Raw genomic sequence first — 24,477 nt, 5'->3', positions numbered from 1 at the left:
AATGACTAAGTTGCCGGTTCGGGTTCGGGTTCGGGTTCGAAGAACCCGCTACGCCGGTACGGCAAAATTTTGAAAAGGGGTTTGGGTTCGTTTGGGTTCGTTAGTACAAAAACATGTAAATTTTATATATATATATATATATTTTGATATTTGTGAAGCCTATAAGCATGAATTAAAATATGCATGTCACATAGCATCATATGAACAACAAAACAAACATAAACTTGTAATCATAGCATCATGATCATACCATAATTGATAATAGCATCATATACATCAAGTTTAATATCAAAATGACAAAATATTCAAGTATCATTGTTTCAACTTTCAACAATATAAACTTAAAGTTTAATCATCAAATGGATCATCTAATTCTTCATCCTCCTCCTCCTCCTCCTCCTCCTCCTCATTGACATTGACATTACATGAGCCAATGCCACTTGCACTTGCACTATAAGTTGGCTCAATTTCCGAGTCATCAAGTGTCAATGCAAGAAGTTGAGAAGCAGAAGCATCCAAATCAGTATGCTCTGGCTCTATATCCCACATCTTTGTTTCCCCTTGTGTGTAGTCATGTTGCTTGTGTGAAAGAAGACGTAGGTTGGAATGCACATTTACTAAATTCTCCGCTCTTTTTGATAGCAGCCTATTGCACTTTACTGAGTGGATGAAAGAGTATGTGCTCCAATTTCTTTCTGAAGCAGATGAACTAGCAACCTATGAAGACAAAGTAAACAATTAAAGTTATACATTAATAAAAATAAAATTACTAGCAACCTATAAAGACAAAGTAAACTATAAATAAACTAAAACTTGTAAATTTAAAATTTTAATTAATTAAACTTACTTGTGATAAAACTTTTATAGCGAGGGGTTGTAGGTGTTGGAAGCATGTGCCATGGAAGTACCACCAGCTATGAGCATCTTTCTTGGATCTATGACGAAGTGCATCAACACTTAGACCATTCCCATTTGCGAATTCTATGAACTCATTTGTAACAACATCTCGCAAATCATCATCGGGATATAGTCTAAGAAATGCTGCCTTATACCCATCAGATACTTCTAGATCTCTCCATGGTGGAATCCTTCCTGGTTTATCAAGAAACTGATTGCTATAGTACTTAGGTGTCAAGGCATAGGCAAGAAGGTGCAAAGGAGTGGTCATCTTATTCCACCTCTCTACAATAATTACTTCCAGTTCTTTGAAGAATTTCTCCTGAGGATCATTCTCTTTTTCATTTATAGTGACCTTTATTTTTTCAAGCATTGAATCAATGCCATCATAAATCTCACCTATGCAAGGCCTATCCATGTCTGTATAGCGAATCATGCTCATGATGGGCTCAGTGATACTTAGGAGATATGTAACAAGATCCCACCATTTCTCATTCAATATTCTATCCCTAATTTTTTCTGCCCTCTCAGTGCTACTTTGCTTCCATACAGTCCAATTGGTGTTGATCACCATATTGCATAGTGACACTCTAACTTTCACAAGTCGTCTTAAGACGATTGTGTTTGATGCAAAACGGGTCTCAGCAACCTATAACACAAATTAATGCCAAATGATTAAAAACTAAAGCGAAACTTTAAAGAAGAATACACAATATAGCTTACACAATGATATTATTAACATTGAAAATTCAAAAAAATCAGAAAATGTAAAATTAAATTACTATTTCACTTACCTTCAATAGCTCCAAATTTGAATAGGTTCTAAAAATCCCTTGAGACATGTGGTGGTTTGTGATGAACATCTGGATGTCCTCAGCCTCTGCATAAACATCTCTGATCCATTTTATTTTTTGCCCAATCCTTTGTAGCATAAGATTGAGTGAATGTACCGCACAAGGTGTCCAAAAGATGTGATCATAGCGTTGCTCAACCAACAAACCAGCAGCTCTACAATTTTTTGCATTGTCCGTTATGACTTGGACAACATTGCGAGGTCCCACAGACTCAATGGCAGAGATGAGAATTTCTGCAATAAATTGGCCATCTTTTATTTGGCCCTCACAATCCACAGCTCTCAAAAACATTGCCCCTTTAGGGGACACCGCTATGACATTGATCAAGGGACGGTTTTTAGCATCTTTCCACCCATCTGAAACAATTGTTACACCTGTCTCAACCCATGAATCCCTTATGGGTTTCAATACATCTTCAACCCTCTTCACCTCTTTCTCCAATAATGTTCCACGTACCTTCTCATAACTGGGGCCCTTATACCCTCTTGGTGCCTCATTAACACTTTTTATCATTTGCTTCCAATATGGGGAGCGAACAACATTGAATGACAACCCATTTGCATAAATGCACCTTACTATATCTTGATCAGCATTGTCTCTACTCTCATTTTGGAATGCGGTTTCTAAAGGCCCCTTTGTTCTTTTACGTGTCAAGGGTGGTTCACTTTGAGGTTCATTTGTGGCAAAGAAGGGGTGGTCTTCTACTACAATACTGGGATTAGAAGGGCCTTGCATTCCCCTTGTTTTCTTTGATGCGGTTTGGTTCAATCTACGGGCTTCCCTTTCTTCTGCCGCCTCATGCTCCCTAATATATTTCATCACTATCTCATCTGGTATAGGTTTACCATTTTTTCCAGGGCATTTTTTGATGCCTCTTCCTTTTATTCCACACAAATGGCCTACCACCCGATAATATGAACTATTACATTCAATATCACATCCATGGCATTTCCAACGGAATCCCCCACCTCCCGGAAGTTGTTTTATAATGTCCACATATTTCCATAAGGGAGAATTTGGATCATTTCTTTGTTTTGCAATTATTTGTTCATTGCCAATGGAGGAAGATGTAGATGCCATTCTAGTTCCTATGGCAAGAAATAAAATAAACATATTCAAAAACAAAAACTAAATAATGAAAAAAAATTCAAGTTTCATGTTTGAAAATTTGTAAAACAAAAAAAGTTGGAAAAAAATGTTTAAAAACCTACCTCTTGCAGCCAATGGAAGCTTGAAAATGTATGGAAATGATGCTGCAACACTTGTTGAAGCTTCTAAAATCAGTCTTCAACTCCTCCTCTTTGATCTTGGAAGCCAAATTTTCTTCAAACTTTCTTCAACCTGCTCTCATAAAAAATTTGTTTGCAACACAAATGAGGTGAAATGTGTCAATAAAGTGTTTTAGAAGTGTTTTTTAGGTTATGATTTTCACTTTTTAAAAGGCGGAACTGAAAAAAAATTAAAATTTGGTTTGTTTTTTAGCTTTATGGGCCGCCCAGCCGCCGGGGTTCGCCTGGGTCCGCCCGGGTTCGACTGGGTTCGACCCGGGTCGAACCCACCCTAGGTTTTTCGAACCCTGGTCGAACTGGACCCGTACCACGAACCCGGACCCGTACCAGGGCGTCCCAGGGGCGAACCCGGTAACTTAGCAAAATGAAGAAGTCATGCCAAAACATCATCACAATCCCACATTAAAGGCATCAAACAGGCTTAGGAAGAAAGAAGTCGTGCACAACAAAAAATTCTGATATCAGGTAGAGTTGTGAATCACATAAAAGAGCAAGTATATGATATACTCATGATTACGTTGTATTAGTGGTCTTCATATCGATGTTTATCATCGCTTAGACAAAATCGTTGTTTCTTAGTTCGATTTGTAGTGGCTGAAAAATAAATTGAATGAATGATTCAATAATCGAATGATTGCATTGAATGATATACACACGTATATAGAGAGGTTACAAGACGATGTTCTATAATTAGAACATAACGTTAAAGTAAAAGATTAAAGAGCTAAAAGCTAAATTAAGCGTGAAAGCTAAATTAAGCTTAAAAGCTAATTAACTAAAAAGAAAAAGCTAAATGCTAAATAAAGCTTAAAAGTTAATTAACTAAAAAGCTAAATGTTAAATAAAGCTTAAAAGCTAATTACATAATAAAAAGCTAACTTAACAAGCTAAATAAGTCGACAACTTAAAATAGAAGATGACCACTAAAAATAGAAGATGACCATTATAGAAGATATTAATATTATTTTAACAGTGGCTAACATTCTTTAAGTGATATGCTTAATATTATCAATGCCTTAAGTTATTACCAATGATTAACCTTTGTCTTCTGGCTTTTATAAATCATAATAGTTGTTGTGATTATTATTAATCTTCTTCCATGATATAGATCCTTCTCAAACATGTTGTATATCGTTGTTTGTTTGTTTTTTCATGAAGTCGATAGTTTTCATCAGACTTCACCATACTCAAACTGTCTATCCTTTTTTAACTTTGTCTTTTTTTAGAGACTTCTCAGAACTAAAGAATCCTGTGAAACATTAATGGTGTAACTTCTAGGATGGGGACATTACAATATAATTCAATATAACTAATTTAAGTTTGAATTTAATAAACAATATAATTCAATAAAATGATTGTAAGCTTATTAAAAATAAACGATATGAAATTAAGTAAAATTTTAATAAATTAAAACTTAAATAGAGTCCTATTACCTTAAGTTTAATTGAAGAAGAGAAAAATAAAACTCTCATCTCAAAGACAACATTTAGACTACTCTCCCACCATCCCAATAGGAGGTTGTTAATAGATGGAAGACAATAGATATTTCGACAGCGAGCAAAGCAATGGGAGAGAGAAATGTTTAAGTGCAACCTAAATAGAAGAGTTGTTGTCCCATGGCACGCATGCAAACCATGTCATCAAAGTCTTCCTCATCTGCTACTGCTTGTGGAAATACATTAAAAAATATTGTTGTTTAGGATTCCAATCATATATTTTATGGTAAGACAATTAAAGAAAGTATATAATAAATTTTATCTACCACTAGAAACACTATGAAAACCCCTTGCATGAGTTGGAATCAGCTAGGTAAGTTTGTTGATGATTCAAAATGAATCCACCTCAAGAATAGCATACCTTGCCTGATTCCACAAACGTTTTGTTTCCAAATCTGATTCAGAAACGCATCGTACCGAATACGCAAGGATTTTCCACCAATTCGATAACTTAGCTAAAACATGTAAGCTCCATACAAAGGTAAATATGACCCAAATAAGATGAATATAATGCCAAGGAACCTAACAAAATGGGTCTTAACTTTTATATATTCTAACATTCCCCCCTCAAACTAAATTTGGAGGGGCCATGAAGAAGTTAGATATTCAAGCCCAAAGATAAAGGCTTCAAATTCCACCTAATGACCTTTAGTTAACTCCGCCAGCTTGTGCAATGTGGAAAATCGTTCATCCATATCAATATGTACACATCCAAAGATAGGCATCTTGTGCGCATTCAACAAAGCATTGTGGTTCTAACCATCATAAATCTATTCCATCACCCCTACGTAACATCCCCCAAAAGAGGTGAAAATATTGTTTGTCAGTTTAGTTCAAAAGATGATCAGATCCTTGTCAACCAAAGTCTAAGTGAAAACTAGTTAATCATACTCTAAATATATGAACCAATACGCTCCCAAACATAATAAGTCCCAAGAAAAAATGATGACCAAATGTTGAAGAAAACTATAAATTTAAAGAATAATTCAGTCACTCCAGGCTTCCAACATTGAGAATATGCTCCAAATATAATAGCAAGCTAACCTACATGCAAAAAATATGATACAAATCACTAAAAGATAATCATCCAATGCATAGTTCACATACTCGAACTTCGAAGGCCTTCTGACTCGAATAAACTCAACAACTTTAAAAAATACTTTAATTCCTTATAAAATAAATTTTATGCAAAAAAGGTTGGTTTTATACTGATATTTTAGGTAGGGTTGCAAATACCAGCTAAAAAACTAAAAAATGTGTGTACATGTTTGTAAATATATATAAAACATTTCTAAAAATGTTGTGAGGGTGCCATGGGAACTTGTGGAATCTACAAAAGAAAAGGGATTCTCAGTATCTATCCATATCTTGTGATGTCTCTGCATCGTACTTGTTGAGTACTCATGCATACTCACATGAGTTTGACACCAAAAATTGGCAAGAACATGCTGCTCAAACTCCATTAATAGACATGTCAAACTCGCCATCAAAAATTCTTGCAATTGGTGACTCACCAAGTACAATTCGTGTTTGCAAAGAATGATCCAAAGAATTTCACAAGTTGGACATAACTATGAAAGAATTGGATCACTCAAAGTGCATCTGCTCCAAAAGAAACAAAATGTGAATATGTTGGTAAATGATTTTGTCACTCAAGAGTTTTCCTCGACTCACCCAATGGAAAATGACTAAGTGTGCCAATAGTTGGAGAGATTGCTAAAGGATCGCAATCTTCCTCTGAATTTGAAAGGGGCAGCTCCCTCGTATGATTGATAATTTGGATTTTAAAGGTACTTTTTACCAGAAAGTACTTAAGGAAAAGAAAGATGCTAACTTAGCAAAGAAATTTAAAGAAACCTCTGAACTTTTCAACATATCTAAATCTAGCTACCAAAAAACCAATATGTTTTTAGTAAATGATTTTAAAAATGTTACTACTCTTTGTTGGCGGCAATATTGTACACGGAAATAAAACTAGTTAATTAAGTTGTAATTGTCTTGGTTAGTTGGCAACCCAGGGGTGGCAGTTGCGATGCGACGGTTGGCGCTTGCACCCCCTCGGTATCTTTATATACTTCCGAATGTAACTTAGCAAAAAAGAACGAATTATGAATGGAATAACATATTTTATACTTGTCTGAGATCGATGGCATTATCATTCTACATTACGTACTTTATGTTTTAAGTTATTCACCCGAGAGGGCAAACATTTGGCGTCGTTGCCTAGACGTACTCAGGAACGGAAGACACGGATGGCGTACGGACACGATGGGCCTACCCGTTGGTGAAATAAACCCAGAGGCCGACGACGCGCGAACAGAACTTTACACAGGAGAAGACTCGACAACGAGAGAATTTTCAATTTTGCTCCAAGTAGCCATCCAGACCTATGTCCGATGAGAGGCGGCGGAGGCGGAAATTCCACCAAATGCCATGTGGACAGCGCTGGAGGTTAGCCCGGCAGTAAACCGGTTGATGAACCACCTCCCCCGGTTGCTTGCACAGGCATCGCTGGCACAACAGGCCCGCCTGGAGGAGATTGCCCAAGAAGAGCGACGACAACAAATCCTACAACGCTACGAAGAGAACAACCGACGGGAAACGGAACGAGATGGCGCCAAGCCAGGAGGGAATTGAACCTTGAACTTTTTATATTCAAATAAAAGTGTCAGTGACACGAGTTGTATTGGGGGAAATGAATTAATAAAGACGTGTTTTGATTTATGTATTGTGAGTTATGGAAATGTGCGACAATTAATGCCCAACCTATTGAATAAAGATAGAAATAAAAAAGCAGAAACGGAAGAGTGGGAGGCCGCGCAGAGGGCCTTGATTCTGGAACAGCAAGTAGAACGTAGACGGAGGCTGAGGCAACTTGCCGAAGGACGACCTGCCGAAGGGTGGCCCGAGGGGAACCAAGGAGGTCTCACGGAGGGTGCAGAAGCCAACAGAAATTTCTACACGTCGCCAGAGCATCGTAGGACGCAGAGCCACGAAGAGTTTCTGGAAGAAACAAGGTTACGGTGAAATCTAGTCGAGGAGACTCGGGATCAGTTTAGAAACTTATCCCTTACACAACGGAGTTAAGATCACCAACGGGAACCAGGAGTGGGCGCGGGTGAGAGCGAAGGGGAGGGCAACCGTACAGCTGTAGGTGCGACGCACGGCGGGCAGAACACGGTACCACCAGTCACCCACGCAGGACACACCACGGGCGCTAGAGGAAGCGGCGCAAGGGCTCAGACATAGCAACAGCCACCGCAAGGGAGACGACCCCCATCAATGGCAAGTAAACAGAAACTACCAAAGTTTAATGGCGACGGGAAGGAGGATCCCGTTCACCATTGTCGAACGTGCGAAACCATATGTTCAACAAACAGTGTTACCGATCAAGATGAATGGGTAACACAATTCCCAGCAACCTTGAGGGGAGTGGCCATAGACTGGTACTCAGACATGGATAAGGCCAAAGTCGGCACATGGCCCGACCTGAAGAAGGAGTTTGGGATAGAGTTCTGCCTCCTGAGAGATGACAACGAAATAGTCACTGAGATCTATGGAACGAAGCAGAACAAGAACGAGACTATCCGAGCCTATAGTCGGCGGCTGAAGGAACTATTGGGAAAAATGGAGAATCAACCAGCAGATGGGTTGAAAAAGCGATGGTTCGTGGAGGGACTAAAGCATTCCCTCCGAAAGAAGATGAAAATCGTTCCACCTACATCGTACGAAGACACATACAATAGAGTGATGGATCTCGAGAGCGAGACCAAGACATCGAAGAAAAAGAAGAAGGATAGCTCATCCGAAGAGGACTCGTCCAGGAAAGCAGTAGTGACAGCAAGGCTGGCAAACGGGGGCAAGCGCTCCAGAAAGACATGGAGCGAATGAGGAGGGAATTCAAAACAATGAGAAGCACCAGTCGGACCGAAGGGGACATATGGTGCACTAAGTGCAAAGAGGAGGGGCACACAAAGGGGACTTGCCCGAAGAAGGCATTCTGCGAGATTTGCCAAGTGATGGGACACTCCACCAAGGAGTGCCCATACAACATGAAAACCCGAAGTACGCAAATGAGCCAAGTGTTGTTCACGGAGCAAGCCACAACATCCGCACCAGCGGGTACCGCCCAGCAAACCAACACAATGGCATCATCTGGAGGTTACCGGGACAACAGACGCAGCGACGGAAGGAATAGCAACAATAACAATAACGGAAGCCGTATCCAGTATGACGCCAAGGGTCGGCCAATTATCCAATGTAGGGCCTGTAATCAGTGGGGGCACTTCGCCCGTGATTGCAGGAAGGAAGCCACCCCTCAGTACCTCTGTCGATGGTGTGGGCCAGGCGACCATGAGGACGCAAATTGCCCACAGGCAGGGGTTAATCTCCTCAACATTGAGAAGGCTGAGAAGACTGGTAAGAAAGCAGTACTGGCGATCACCCGCGCCCAGACGAAAAAAGCCACTTATCCCGACCCCCGTACGGAGAAGGAGAGATTACGAGAGGCAAAGGCCAATATTGAACGTGAGATGACGACCGAACGACGGGACAACGAGGTGGCGAGTACATCATCCCGTACGGAAGTGGAAAATAACATCATTGGGCAAGTACTACAGATGGAAGTACCTATAAGGGTAAAGGACCTTCTAGAAACAATGCCACACCATTGCGCAGGCACCTTTGCGTGCCACACGGGCGGAAGTTCCGGTCAGCCCCTCGGCTGACCCAATGTTGTTGGCCTTAAATAGTGGTCAGCATCCTGCTGTAGTAGAGATGGGAATTCTCGGGGCTATCCTCAAAGAAACCATAGTGGACGGAGGTTCAGGGGTGAATGTACTGCCACAGGATACGTGGAAGAAGCTGGGGAAGCCAAAACTATGGCCACACACGTTCAACTTGGTAGGTGCAAACCAACACGGCATCAAGCCACTCGGCACCCTGATGGCCCAGCCGGTCACCATCGGCACGCAACCTTTCATACGAGATTTTGTGGTAATCCCACTCAAGAAGAAGGGGTATGACGCCATCTTAGGCAGAGGGTGGTTGGTTACAACAAAGGTGAACCACGACTGGAAAAAGAACACCCTTTCTATGGAGAAAGGAGGGCGGAAGTACACCGTTGATCTGAGGACCCAGGTTGTTGGCGAGGAATTGACATCATCTTCGAAATCAGAGGGTGAAGGAAAAGGCTACCCGAGGGACGAAGGACCGGGCTACAGGGAGCCCAACGACGAAGGGATTCTCAAATTAGGAGAATGCTCCAAGGATGAGACAAGGTCATTGAACGGGCTCTTCCACTGGCAGATGGAGGATTATGAAATGTTCCAGAGCTACAGGCTCGAAGTAGAGGAACCAGAGCAAGTAACAGAGGTGTACCTGCCAGAATACATAGAATATTGGAAGAGAGACGCCCCAAACCTCGGTGACGTAGATAATCTGAAGATCAATTGTGTCGGCAACGATTAGAACCTTGTGTGGAAGGCCGCAGCTTTCAAAATCTTTACTATTCTTCTTCTTCTTATGTACGAGAAGGAGACCGTGGTCCCTGTAGAATTTGTGGTTTCAGGTCTTCAAATGGCCATTGAAAATAGATTGGCCACCAACAGGCCCAAATTGAAACCCTACCACGCGAAGCGCGCAGGGGACCCGAGAGGTCGAATGGACACTTGAGAGCCCAGAGGGGGACCCGAGAGGATGGAAGGGGACTCAAGAGGCTAGGCAGGCAACTTGAGAGGCACGGGACCAACGCGGGAGACTCTTGGGCGAGGAGAACCGAGAAGGATGAAGGGTGATCCTAGAGATAGGGGACTCAAGCCGAAGACTCTCTAGACAACTAAATTAGGAAATTGAAAAGAAAAAAAAAAATTACGACCGTATGGGTCCGTACGGCAGTTGACCATACGACTTGAAAAAAAAAAAAAAAAATTTAAAAAAAAGGAAAGAAGAAAGCCACGGTGGAACCACCGTACGGTAGCACCACCGGCGGTGGGACCACCGGCACCACCATGCGGTGGCAACACCGACAGTGGGACCACCGGCAGTGGAACCATCGTACGGTAGCACGTCCACCACCGTGCGGTGGAAAACACCACTGCCGCGGAGCATGGAGACATAAACGCAACCCCTGCACAAACAAACACAGCCGTATGGTGGAGGGTGTTGACCGCACGGGAAGGTGGCCGTATGATTGGAGGTGCCAGTGTTGTTTGGAGGTGCCAGTGCTGTTGTTGACCGTACGGGGAGGTTGTATGGCTGGGGTGCCATCGGGGACATTACGATGAAAAAAAAAAAAGACGACGACCAGATTGAAAAATTATTCGATGACATTTGGAGCCTAGACACTGAAAATATTAGAGTGTAGAAGAAGGGTTTTGACATCATAAAATATCACAGAAATGATGCGCGCCATGGACTTTCGTGTGGTTCTGAAGGTTGTAAATTGGTGTTGGCGCTGCCCCCGAACCCCGCGAGGGGCGCTGCCCCTTGACCCCGTTGGGGGCGTTGCCCCCAAACCCCCAATTTATTTTTGAGCTACAATACACTTGTTGGAGTTGGGCGAAGGGCATTAGAGATGTCACGGGAAGTGTTGTGGTTGTCTGTACTGTGAGAAAGAAGCCTGCAGCTAAGCATTGGCGGGGAAGCCATAAGCCGTAGAGGGAGACGGATTTGGAGGTTGGGAACAACCAGAGTTTGAGGGAAGGCATTGCAGGTCCGCGCAGTTGTATGACACCGGGGAGTTATTCAATTCAGTTTTTAGCCTTTAGGGAGTGTGATGGAGGATTTGAGGTGTCTCCTAGCCTTTGTGCCAGCGGGTTGTGGCCACCTCCAGGCAGGATAGGTACACTTTGAGGAACTTGGAGTATGTCTCGGCTGGACGTGAGGTTGCCTTGGTGGATGCAGAGAGGGCTCGGGAGGAGTTGACCACCAAGTTGGAGGCAGTACTAGCGTGAGACTTAGCTCAGCGTACCCAGGAGTTGGATGCCGAGAGGGCAACGCTAGTGGCTATCGAGGACAAATTGGCTAGGTAGACAGTATCATTTGAGTAGCAGTTGGTGGAGGCTGAGACTGAAAAGCATGTTTTGCAGACAAGTTTGGTTTAGGCACAGGAGGATTGTGATGTCAAAGGAAGCACTAATGGTGAAATACGCACTTGAGCATAGGATGGTAGCAGAAAAGGGTTTTTAAGCGAGGACGCAGCAGGTGTATAAGTTTCGGGCTCAACTGGCATTAGCAGTTCTGTTTAATGTCATCTCTATTTTGTATTAAGTCGTCCGGAGACGACTTCTTTTCTTTTGGGGGGGATGATGTTGGCGGCAATATTGTACACGGAAATAAAACTAGTTAATTAAGTTGTAATTGTCTTGGTTAGTTGGCAACCGAGGGGTGGCAGTTGCGATGCAACAGTTGGCTCTCGCACCCCCTCGGTATCTTTATATACTTCCGAATGTAACTTATGAAAAAAGAACGAATTATGAATGGAATAACATATTTTATACTTGTCTGAGATCGATGGCATTATCATTCTGCATTACGTACTTTATGCTTTAAGTTATTCACCCGAGAGGGCAAACACTCTTTCCCACAAATAATACACTGCACAACAAAGGTCGTCGTCAACAAGACATATGACAAATTAACAATGACACGTAGAGAAAAAATTGAATCCACATCCAAAATTGCTTTCTATTACTTTGTTGAACAATACCATTCAAAGTCCCTTGTACAAAGCTTTTTTGTTGATGTTTTATAGCTTCGGTCGGAGAAGTCTCATATGTATAAGTAATGCATATTATCGTTGATATGAATATATATATATGTGTGTGTGTGTGTGTGTGTGTGTGTGTGTGTGTTTGTAATGAGTGTCCTTATTATTATTATATATACAAATATCTATATACATACATAGCGAATATGTATTATTGTCTATACAAATCAGAATATGAGCACCGTATCCACAAGTGTCAATTATATTGATCATTTCATTTGATCAATATGAATCGACTTTTCTTATAAAGAAATCCGATATATATTTATCATCATGCATATCGACTTAAGTCGATCTCCTTCAAAACAATTATGGAAATCGTTGTTGCACGTAACAATAATGATTAACGATTTGAAGAATCGTTAAATAGTAAACAATAAGAGAAATCGTGGTTGAATATTAAACCGAATAAATAATGATTAAGATATCGTTGCTTTGCACAAACCTTAGGTGTAGAGACATCGCAATGAAGAGGCATGTCTCCACGTACGTAGAGGTATGTTTGTCCATTGACATGCCTATACCGTAAGGTATATAATATGGTGCAATTCAAGTTTAATAAGGCAAGTACAGTAATTATAAGTGCAAGCCTTTTAGATATCGATCTGCCTCATACAGCAGACTCTCATATAAATTATGCATTAAGTTGTGTTCCCTTCATATGTGCAGCAACCTGCATTCAAGAGTTCATTGACATATAGGTTAGTAAGAACTAAGTACAAAAAAAAACTGTTTTTGTATCTGATCTGATCCAAACTTTAACATTTTTGTGAAAAGTTAGAACCCTTTATATATATATTTAGGATTTACCTAGTTTTCTTGGAAATTGAATTCGTTTCTTAAATTTACTTACAAAAGGCTACACAAGTCATCTTACAATAGCATTAATTCAAGATCCTAAAATTATGACTTGTGATTATGTTATACTAAGGAAACAGACAAGTAGATTCCAGTCATTAAGATGCCTCTTGTTCTTTTTTTTGTATTTTCTTTGATTCTCTTTGAAGAAGTTCCTTGCATTAAGACTAGATCTTGATAAAGTGAAGACTTTGATTTGTATGCTCTAAAGAATTTCATAGCTGGAGCAACGAGCTTGTTTTTGGGGATAACAACATCAATCATCCTTAACCTTCAAATAGCTTGGTTTTTCTGAATTCCATCTAATTCAAGACAAAAATCAGATAAACAGCTACAAAATGCATCTAAAGTTACAAAAACGTTACTTAATCTTTTCATTGTCTCTATGGAAAACTTCTTTGTTAAACAATTATTTGTCAATCATGTCCTGGAAGTTCTTCAGAATAGTTTGAACATCCGTTAATTATGCATTTGGATTGAGCAAGAGGAGGTCACTCTGAACCTTTGTTTTCACCTGATCGCAAGTCACTACAAGATTTTCTTGCTCTAATGAGGTTTGATTGATTATTACAAATTTCCACTCCACACTCTAAAACCAAGATTCTAATTGATTCTCTTCCATATCTGGAAATATTTTCTTGGCAACCAAGATACTAGCATCTATTTCCATCATCTCTTTGAGGTCTTTTAGAATCCCTCTCCAAACTGACTCTTCTTTTCTGACACTCCTTAGCTCTTTCAATTGTGTCTTTTCTAGCTTCTGCTTCATCATAAATTATCTTGGCTTTTTCAATGAGATTGGACGCATCTGTTTTAATCTGCTCAACCCATCTTTCAGTCACTTTTCCATATGACTAATACTTATGAATGCTCTTGATGACTCCTCTTTCGATATATCCCTCAAGAACTACATTTCTAGAAGAATGAACCACATCTAAGGGTAGGGTAGTTGTACTACAATGGACTTGAGATACGATGTCAGATTTTGTACTTGCTGCTTTTGCTGATCTTTGAAGTGTTTTTTTAATCTCCATCCTATATACCAATTTAGAGGCCGACATTTGGAAATTATGAATGTAACTGTCATGAATGAGTTGCTTATCCAATCAAAAGATAACCAGGCTCCATTCTATATTCAGTTGGATGAAGGCAAAAGTAAGTCTTAGGCATGCAAAGAAAGGATAAACCACCTATATGAAGGCAGTTCATTGTTTGTCATTCAAGTTCAAGGCAATTCATCTTTGTCCTTCATAGAGAAATAATGTTGCTTTTCCATTTTATTTGAAGGATTTTAAGGACATTTTAGCATCAGTTGTGGAATTTTTTAATGAGCAGCAGTGGTGCTTCATGGAGTTATCAGCAATCTCCTCAGATTCTCCACTGAATGTTTCTTGCTTCCAAGCAGCTTGCTATTTCCAGCAGGTTGGTTGATCAAAATATATACCAAAACCCTGGGACAAACAACAAAGAGTAATTCATCTTTCTGACTTGACTTACTGTTAGCGGAGGGAGATTTTTGAGAATCAAAGCATCACAGTGCTTCTGCATTAAGGTTTCAAATTCAAAGGATAAGCATGTTGTCATGCTGGGGTGTCACTGGATTCATCATAATTAGGGATTTGTCATTCTTCAAATGCTCTAGAAGGTATGCCAAATTGTTAGAATCTAAAATGGTTGCTTGTGTGCAAATTGCTATTTTTAGGAATGGTTGCATCCAATGGTAGCTATTTCTAGTGTTCTGCTTCGTAGCAATGGATTAGGATCTAATTCAAGCTATTTGTATTTTATTAAGATTATTTGATTAGTTTGCTTTAATGTAGTTTTGTTTCCAATTTTCCTGCAACTAAGGATAGGTTCATTTTAAAGCAATTTTTTTCAAGATATTTTATTGTTATTCTTAAATGCCTAAAAGCTCTTATTATAAGTCTATGTGTAAATGCTTCAAACAAAAAAATTCTTAATGAAAGTTGAAATCAGACTTATGCTGCAGAGATTGTTGTCCAAACATTCAAGTTGAGTTAGTGTTATCGTGTATGATTTTGGTAAGTGAATTATCGTAAAGGTTGGTGTTGTGCTTTTTATTAGCAACCATCTTTCGTCTTGGCAAGTAACTCTTTGTACTTCTAAGTTATTTACTTTCTTTAATCTTACAGTGTGGTTTCATTATTAGCATTAGTTTCATTTAATCCTATCCTATTGGTGTGGATTTGTTGGTCTTTGCTTTAGCTAGCAGTAAGCATTTATCTTTCAAATTCATATTGTTTTGTTGCATAACATATATCAAAAAAACTCAACAGTGAGATAAATACCTTCCTTGCTTGTGAGACAACTAGGCTTACATTTAGTAATAAAGTCACCCTGGTGAATAGTGGTACGTTATGAAAATTAGCTATTTAAGTTATTATTGGCTACATCTCTCACATACCTTATAAAAAGATGAACCTCTTTGTAATGGCCCCTCCAATATTTCCTGATATAATATATTGCATTATTGTCCATATACCTCAGATGCACCCATAGCTTATATTTTTAATAATTCAAGCACTACAATGTTTTTATGTTTTCATAAGTTTCTAACCTCCTCTGTCCACATAAAAGGTTGAAGTTTATGTCAAACTTGGACAATTCTATGCTGTTCTCAGCATGCATTTCTGATATAAATTCAAATCAATACAAAGATAAAGTACATTGGCATATGTTTTCATAAACTAAATATAAGAATGTTTCAATTTATGTTTGAAAATTTACTGTCTGACAGAATATTTGATTAGATAAGAATGATTTGAGTACATCTATACTAGATTTCGCCTTGGTGATCTGCCTCCATACCAATATGAATACACTATTTAGATCATTTTTACCTCGAATTGTCATTGCGTACTGTCTTCGCATTCCCAAACGCCTCTAAGAGTGGATTAGACTGTAACCAAGAAAATTCATGGGAGCAAATGTCTTAAAATCCAATCTTAAACTATGCATATCCTAAATAGAATAAGAACCACTTGCAAAAGAAAGAAAGAATAAGCATTGAGCTAACTGTTTTCAAAAATCCTGGCAGAGGAGGTTATAACAACATACTTCAAGAACCTGTTGTTCAACTGTTCTGCCATCCATAGCAGCCCGACCACCAATATAAGCTAAATACTGCATTATGAGTTTTGTTGTCTCTGTTTTTCCAGCTCCACTCTCACCACTCACCAGTATTGATTGACTACGCCCCTCATTTATCATTGCCCTTAATTTTATAAACCAAAAAAATGAGAACCAAAAAGTAAAAATGAGCATACCTAAATACAAACACTGCATCAATGTACATTGAGAATGAGATCATACTAAATCGGCAAAATGCCATACTTACCTGTAAGAAACATCAGCAACTGCAAAAACATGAGGACTTAACTCCCCAAATGTTGCTCCCCTATACTGCTCCATCATGTGGACATTATATAGATGTGGTAGCTTTGTAAAAGGGTTTACAGCAATCAAAATACTTCCTGTATATGTCTGTCAAAATGGAATAAAGAATATTTGCTCAAAATAAAGGAAAATACTATATAGGAAAATTAACTGGTACAACAGAATAAGATGAAAACATCATTAAAGAACATATATATAAGATCAAATCACTTGATTTCCATTGTATAGAATTTTATTGTTTATGCTGCAAAAGCATAGTATTACACCAGTTTTGAGATTAAGGACAGAAGTTAAGTGATAAAGGCATTATCTATGTCAAAATAAAAATATATGAAATGCCACATTAGTGTAACACTTACATATATATCATTGAGCTCATATCTTCTTGCAAGGTTGTGCAAAACACCCGGTTCATTCAAATAGGCCAATTTAGTCATATCATCCACTCCTCCATGTTTTGCATCTGGATCTCTAGGATGCATTTTGAAAATGGGAGTATAAAACTACAAACAAGGTAATGACAAGATAAGATTCTGATAATATTGTCTTTGAAAAATAAAAAAGGTAGTACAAAAATATATTAATGGTTTGTCTACAAGTGTAAACTATTCAAGGAAAAAAAAGATTATACAAGCACACCAATTGCAAAAGCAAGAAAGGATGATACACATGGTAGTGAAAGACGAACCTTGAAACATGCATGATGTCAATAAAATCTATATTCTTATGAGATATACAATTGCACTACTTAAGAATGAACCAACTATAAGCTTGGAAAGCATCACTCTATCCCACATACCACAAGTCCTCTGGCTGTAAGAACTTTAGCTTGTCCATTATCAATTTCAATTACATCAGCCTCCTCCCATGCAACTCCATTATTTTCAACCCATACTTTTGATCCAATAGCAATATTCGCTTTGGTAAACTGTTCAAAAGACATGTCACAGTGAAAACTCTCTCCCGCAAAATTAAATAGTTCTATTGAGGCCAAGCCTTTAGAAAAACAATTTTGTAAAGGGAACTAACTTTGGAATGCTTCCAATTCAATTACGTTGTTTAGGGATTTCAAGAATAAAATCCTCAAGACTAGATAACTTTTGCCATATGGACAGCAGTCTAAGACAGGAACATGAAATTTGCTTGATGATTTCAAAACATTTCTTTACAATCAATAAAGCAGAATATAATCAAGAATGTGAAATTCTCTTTGTTGCTTTCACACATAATGAAAGTTACAAGTAGTAGCCACAGCTTATGTCTAGGATTTCTCACTTCGTATGAAAAAATTGAAACAGCAATAGTGCAATCCAACAAAAATGAAATGTCTATATAAATATTGGCATCCTTAAGCTGCCCAACACAAAGAAAGATAGTATCATTACTAAAACGTCCATTTTCAAAGTCTAAAGAAAATACATACCTTCTCCTACAAAATGAAATGTCTACATAAATATTGGCATCCTTAAAGTTAAGATGCTCAACACAAAGAAAGATGGTATCATTCCTAAAATGTCCATTTTCAAAAATCTGAAGCAAATATATATACCTTATCCCTCTCTAACTATAAAAAGATCAAAAGAACTGAAAAAGTTATGTTATAGGGTTTAACAAAGGTTCACGTTATACTTTTAGTTTTGAACATTCTATTAAGGTTTCTGGTAATTCCAAGATTGTGGAACCATTCCCACAAAATGCCACACATGGTTTTCCAATGACACAAGATAATTCTGGCAGGTCAGACATTGTGCCATCAAATCATGAACTAAACCAATGTGGTTAATAATCATCAATGGCTTTGTCAAGGTTCCAATCAACAAAGCTCCACTTGCAGCACGCAGTAGCCCTGTGTGCCAACACTATCGCAGCCTTCATCCAAAAACAATGGAATCCTCTATATGACTCTCACCACACAATGCCAACCAAATTACATCATTTTATTTACAAATTGTTCCACTAAATTCTAAGCAGGTGAAAGGTCACGTAAAAGATCAACCTTATCGATTTCCCCAGCATTTTTTTTATGGATTCGTAATATTATATATACACTTAATATCACTAGATTTGAAAGGATAAGCATGGTCAAAGCTTTGGCATAGATAGTGAAAGATAAACAGCCAATGTGTCATCTCCCTCAAAAGTATGCCATGTCAGAATGCAAAGATGAATAAACTTTTTTGTTTCAATTCCAATCTCTCCCATGTATACTTGACTAATGCTTCTCTCTGACTTAGTATTGATATTGCTTCCACATATATAACAAATCCAGATTTTTATAGTTTAAAGTGTTGTCCCACAGATATCTCATAGATTCAAATCAACCAAGAAGCTTTAATGTACGTTAAAAGAAAGGTCCTAGACATGTCATAGGTCAAGATTAAAGATGTTCATCTTGGAGAAATTCAATGCACAAGCTCTCTTCACACTACCCAACACACTATCTTATTTGATTTATCATTTTAAATGTGCCAATAGTCTATATTCGTGGTTGGAATTCCACTATGATAGGAAAAAAGAGAGGAATGAACAAAACAAACTCCCTGTACTAATTACTTAGTTAAGGAAATTTGTTAAGAAAGGCATGTTTATGATACAGATTTTATTAGGTGAAAAAACTGATACACTAGTTAACCCAAAGCCACACATATGGACCGGAAATCCTATGAAAACAAAAGATGACACATTGGATTTGGCTAGACAAATTGCTACGGAGTTCAAGAGCAGTTGATGTCTTCAATAAAACATCGATATTCACATTTTTTTACTTTTCCATTCTATTTTTATATTTATCAAAAACAACTTTAGGATCTAGACATAACCAAACACATTTTGTTATAAGAGCAACTGCAGACAAGCTTTACTTTGAGGACCTCAACAATACCATCTACCAAAAATTTATAAATTGAATTATTTTAATAATTTGGAGGCACTGTCAAAAGCAGCAAGGAAGAAATAAAACCTTTCAAGTGCATTAAAGTCCTTATCATACGGGGGGATTGATACTTTGGGAAAGAGTATATTTATATCAGTGTTGTTAGTAACTCAGTTCTACATTAACTTATTATAAATTGCCAGCATCTTCCACAAATAAGTTGTTAATCTTGGAATCCATTACAAAAATGGAGATGGAAATTAAATGTTCTACAAAACTCAAAAGACATTCTGCAAAACAGAGTAGACTTTGAAAGGTGGTTTGCCACTAGACCATCTAGTGAAATATACCTTATGAGGCATTAGAGATGCTGTTATTTTTGTTTTATATGTTTGGTGTTCATCAAACATTGTGTTTGTGATTTGTTTTGGTTTGTTGGATGATCATTGTAAGCCTACATCATCAGGTAGTCACCACACACAATAAGTTGTCTCATTGAGGTCTTCTGTGTATGTTCATTGAGGTCTTATGAGGCAATAGAGATGCTGTTATTTTTGTTTTATATGTTTGGTGTTCATCAAACATGGTGTTTGATATTTGTTTTAGTTTGTTGGACAATCATTGTAAGCCTACATCATCAGGTAGTCACCACACACAATAATTTGTCTCATTGAGGTCTTCTGTGTATGTTTGGTGCTACTGCAGTCACAACTTTGTTGATCATCATTCATGTATGATTTCTTGTTCTTGTAATCAATATTATCACAATAAGATTATCTCCAATGACCCTACTAAAATAGTATTCTTCTACATTGGAAACCTAATTAATGTGGGATGTTTGGTTGGATCCAAATTTTTCAATTTTTAAGATCCTTTCTTAAAACTTCTCAGATTTGGTATGGCCTGCCTATTGCATTTTAAGCTTTTTCCTTTACTTTTTTGTTTCCTTGTACATTTTAACATTAACATATCAGGCCTAAAATGTTTTTTCTTTATATATTTATCATACCAGTGTTTGCATATTTATAATTTTATGGAAGGTTTCTATCCCCAAGCAAACCTATGATCACTTTTCTTCCAACTTGTTTAATCAAACAACCTTTCTTGCATGAATTAATTCTCTAGAACCACCCTCAAGTCAGGCACCACGTAAATCTTAATTAGGTGTAAATCTTATTACTAATTTAGAAGTGGTTTTATCTATCCAATGAGAAGTGGATTACATTTATGCATAGTCCTATTTTCCAATGCCACAATTCTTATGAATAATTGCAATTATGGACTTCCCAAATGCTTCTACTTTTTTTTATGTTCTTAGGTAGCATGTTGTGAATTTATCATTTTTTATCTTCATTTTCATCATACCCCTTTGTCACTTTGTTGATAAAAGCATACCATTATCGAGCATTATGACAATGGAGCGTTTCGTCATCATTGAACTTGAAATATTGTTATAAAAGCATTTTTTTATGATTTGTCATTGTTTATAAGCACCCTTTCTTCTACCTATTTCATAAGATATTTTTTGCAACTCATAAATATATATACCATTCTTTACATGACAAATGTCTAAATAGTCCAGCAAAGTTGAGTTTGATGATGAAAAAAATTGCCTTAAGCAGTATCACAATCCTTTGATATGTATTTTGCATGATTTTTTGACTGACTTCACACAATCACAATGAAGTCACAATCTTGTTAGTAATATTTTTCTTGCTGTATCCTTGGCAATCATATGCCCTCCATCCTCGCCCTCGTAAACTTCTTTAAAGACTGATTCAACCTCTTAATCTAGTACACATCTCCATAAAGTTTGATCTTTTATCTAAAAAGATTAGCAATTCATAAATCAGCTGCAACAGTCTTAATTTTAGAATGATTTTTCTTCTTTAAGCTAATGGTACATCCACTGCAAAGGTTCATATTTGATACCACTTGTGGTCCTGTTTATAAATGCAAAGTATGGATGTGTGTTGCGTCATAGGCACGTTGTATGAGAGGGTCTGATGTAATCAATTGCAACCTGAATGTTTTATGAGTAACAAATAGTCTTGATCACAAGATTTCTGTAAAGTGTGTCTAATATGTTATTAATTTGCTAATATTCCTTAGTTCTTTATGGATTGACATATCTTTCATTCTTCAATCCATTTCTTTAAAATATGCTTGAATTTCTTTCTCATTCATTCAATGGACTAAGTAAACACCAACCTTAGGCAAGTACGTAATTCTCTTCAATTGTGGTTACTTTAGTTCAGGAAGCTCTGAACATTCTGTTATAGTCTGAATGTTTATTACACTTGCTGAATATAATGATTCTAGGATATAATGGTTTACACTTTACACCAACTAGTGAAACATTACTTTTGATTGTGAGGTTATGAAGGATTTATCATATCATTGAAAGAGTTCCAGACAACTTGCCAATGACTATGCGTTCCCTAGCTGACGAGAATAAATTGAGATAGAATAATGTAAAAGGGCTACATTCGTTTGTCTAGATTTGGGCAATGTCTTGTTTACAGTGTCTGTATGGGTAAATCTGAAGAGTTTATAGAATGAGTTTACAACTTTATTATGATAAACTAATCAGAAGTGTGGGGAATTAAGTACTTCTCTATAGTGTAGAGTTCAATCTTTGGCCATCTACTGATCATTTGTTGATACATTCATGGCATTATTGTAGACCCGTCTTGCTAAATATGTTCGTGCACATTTGTGCACTAACAGAAGGGACTAATGCTCCTAATTTAACGGTGCACATGATCACATGTAAGTTGAAATGTGCAGCTACGGGGAAAAAAAGAACCTTGACCCAAGAATGAGAAGCAATTAATAAGCCTCAACCCACTTTGTGAAATGGATTAATCGGTAGCAGTTAGGATCAACTACAGTTGAGCCCATTCCAGGACCACCTCTGCGACAATACAATGATGAATGGAGCTTCAAACCATTCATATGGTTTGTCCGAACATGCCTTCATGTATGGTCGGCACTTCTATGAATAGGGCAGCCCTCTCTGCACCCCCACACACCCCAGAACCCGGTCCACCCCTCACCCCTCCCCAACCCTCTGGGCCTAACCCAATGTCTTGAGTTATATAGAGATCATGGCCCATCCCAGCTACATAGGTAGGGTTGGCCAATGTTGTTATTCAGACCTAATAAACAATCCATCCATTGAATGGAACACATTTTTTAAAGATACAGCGCTCCTACCATGTGGGAGGTAGGGCACATTTCTGCTAGGAAAGTTTGAGCAGAATTTAAGGACTGCTTTTGGCAATTGGTAGACTTTGAGTGATCTGTTTGTGTGTTTTTTTTGTTTTGTTTTTTCAAAGTACAAAATTGTGAGGAAGAGAAAATCACAGGAAAATCAGTACCCGAATTCATATTGCCTATCTTCTGAAAGACCTCAATCCTAGAAATTACTGCAAATTTAGCTGCGAAGCCCATGTTGAGGAAAATTATCAGACACCCACCATGACAACAGTGTCTGCCAACGAGGTTGCTGTACACTATCCAGGGAAGTCTTCTCTTTTTAGAGTCTTATAATCAGACAGATTGTCTGGGGCACCTGTGGCAAAATATTATCTAGAGTAACACCCAGGATGGAAACATTACCCAGTGATATAGTCCGGTTGGAGTTACACGATTTTTTTAAAAATAAGACTGTAACTGCAGTTATGCACTTAAAAACTAATGCCCCAAAATTCTTGGCGAGTACACATTGAGTTGCTTCTGAAGAGCAGACGCTGAATGATCACAACAAATATAGGAAGGATTTTTCCCAGCACCAGTTCCTGAATAGTGCTTGTTTTACACTGAATTTTACTGGTAGTTTTTAGGATGCGAAAAAGTGAAAAAAGAGTTATTCTGAGTGCTGCATATTTATGTTGGACAGGATCTGATTGCGATCAAATTGCTACGAAAATAGTTATCCCGAGAAATTTACCGTGCACGCCCGTCATCGAACCATAAGGTAAGTCTGACTATCTAATTTGTTAAAGCTTCAGACGAGCACATTTCAAGTAACAATATAGTAGATAACAATACAAATAAATACAAGAACCGTAACAAGTAAGAGAATAGGAAGAAAGACTGTTCACAAACCACTCCACTGTCATCTTGGCGTCCATTATTGCGCGTCATCTCGCTATCCTCCCTATGAAATTTCCTCTTGAACATATTCCCGCTTCAGCGAATTTAAATATTGTCCTGTGCTCTTGACTCCAATTCTGACAAGATTATATACTATACATTACAGTCCCATACAAAGCGAAAAATAAATGGCATGTACAATTACCCCGATGTAATTTGGCTCCAACTTTTAAAAGTTTCTTTTTCCTTTCACGCTGTGGCTAAAGAGCTTCAATTTAGTCTCCAATGCTCTGCTGAACTGTAGAACATTTTCACAAATTCTAAATCCTGTAGACAGCCATTTTAGGCTAATTTTACAGCTGCGAAATGTTCTGAGCACGAAGAATCAATTTCAGAACAACCGCAGCCCAATAAATCAAAATAAACCCTAGAAATCGAGTCAAAAACTGGAAATCCTCACAAAGCGAAGAATTTAAGTGGTTCATAATAATGAAACAAGCCTCCGAACCCTGCCCCTGTAAAATTCCTTTAAATTTTCCTCCAACTGATAACGAACAGCTTTAAAGTCCGTCTGAATGGTGGATATTTATGATTTCTCATTTCGTATTCCCGCCTCAAAGCTCTGAGCTTTTTATCGCCTTGCGCAATAAATATATGATTTCGATGATTTTGTCTTCTTCTCCCGAGCCTTTGAATCCTTTATTCAAGGATTTAATATTCCATTAAAATTATTTCATTCAATAAACTTGAACAACTCTTGAGAGTTTTACGTGGGGGGCAACGGGAAGTCGTGTTTAAACGCCAACTTAGGCGCCACATTTAGAGAAGTTCCCCAGACAAAGAAGTAAGCTCAGAATGGCTATAAACTTATAATTGGTTATAATTAAGGTTAAGATATTGTATTATAATGGTGGAAATGCTAACT

The 24,477-nt window shown here is 38.0% G+C and overlaps 3 protein-coding genes across 7 annotated transcripts in view; all 3 read right to left on the bottom strand.

The window, feature by feature from the left end:
* Positions 1-24,272, bottom strand: part of LOC131046890 (protein OPAQUE1) — a 274,106-nt gene extending 249,834 nt beyond the window's left edge. The window contains exons 1-8 of one of the 5 annotated variants that reach the window (XM_057980706.2): positions 23,758-24,271; positions 23,565-23,676; positions 17,379-17,507; positions 16,939-17,082; positions 16,521-16,666; positions 16,241-16,397; positions 16,024-16,082; positions 15,588-15,632 (exon numbers count right to left, since the gene is read on the bottom strand). In XM_057980706.2, the coding sequence (XP_057836689.1) occupies positions 15,588-15,632; positions 16,024-16,082; positions 16,241-16,397; positions 16,521-16,666; positions 16,939-17,082; positions 17,379-17,507; positions 23,565-23,639 (755 nt within the window). In that variant the 5' untranslated portion in view covers positions 23,640-23,676; positions 23,758-24,271. Of the gene's footprint in view, positions 1-15,587; positions 15,633-16,023; positions 16,083-16,240; positions 16,398-16,520; positions 16,667-16,938; positions 17,083-17,378; positions 17,508-23,564 lie in introns of all 5 variants that reach the window. The other 4 variants (XM_057980705.2, XM_057980707.2, XM_059216792.1 and 1 more) reach the window with 4 other exon arrangements.
* On the bottom strand, positions 326-1,528 carry LOC131873671 (uncharacterized). The gene is made up of 2 exons (XM_059216793.1): positions 848-1,528; positions 326-717 (listed from the first exon to the last, which is right to left on the bottom strand). The coding sequence occupies exons 1-2, from the start codon at positions 1,469-1,471 to the stop codon at positions 349-351; spliced, it is 993 nt and encodes a 330-aa protein (XP_059072776.1). The 5' UTR covers positions 1,472-1,528; the 3' UTR covers positions 326-348.
* LOC131046891 (uncharacterized) lies at positions 1,628-3,297 on the bottom strand. The gene is made up of 2 exons (XM_057980709.2): positions 2,963-3,297; positions 1,628-2,839 (listed from the first exon to the last, which is right to left on the bottom strand). Exon 2 carries the CDS (start codon positions 2,829-2,831, stop codon positions 1,671-1,673), a length of 1,161 nt encoding a protein of 386 aa, XP_057836692.2. The 5' UTR covers positions 2,832-2,839; positions 2,963-3,297; the 3' UTR covers positions 1,628-1,670.
* Positions 24,273-24,477: the final 205 nt, after the last annotated feature.

Source organism: Cryptomeria japonica, chromosome 2 (assembly GCF_030272615.1).
Source record: "Cryptomeria japonica chromosome 2, Sugi_1.0, whole genome shotgun sequence".
Taxonomy (NCBI): Eukaryota; Viridiplantae; Streptophyta; class Pinopsida; order Cupressales; family Cupressaceae; genus Cryptomeria; species Cryptomeria japonica.
This window is presented reverse-complemented; position numbering and strand designations above follow the sequence as displayed.

What these genes read in the sequence shown, in the direction of transcription:
- LOC131873671 (XM_059216793.1), bottom strand. Translation starts at nt 1,471, where the DNA reads ATGGTGATCAACACCAATTGGACTGTATGGAAGCAAAGTAGCACTGAG. An exon ending in CTATAAAAGTTTTATCACAA is followed by an intron (nt 718 to 847) that starts GTAAGTTTAATT and finishes TTGTCTTCATAG; the next exon opens with GTTGCTAGTTCATCTGCTTC.
- LOC131046891 (XM_057980709.2), bottom strand. Translation starts at nt 2,831, where the DNA reads ATGGCATCTACATCTTCCTCCATTGGCAATGAACAAATAATTGCAAAA.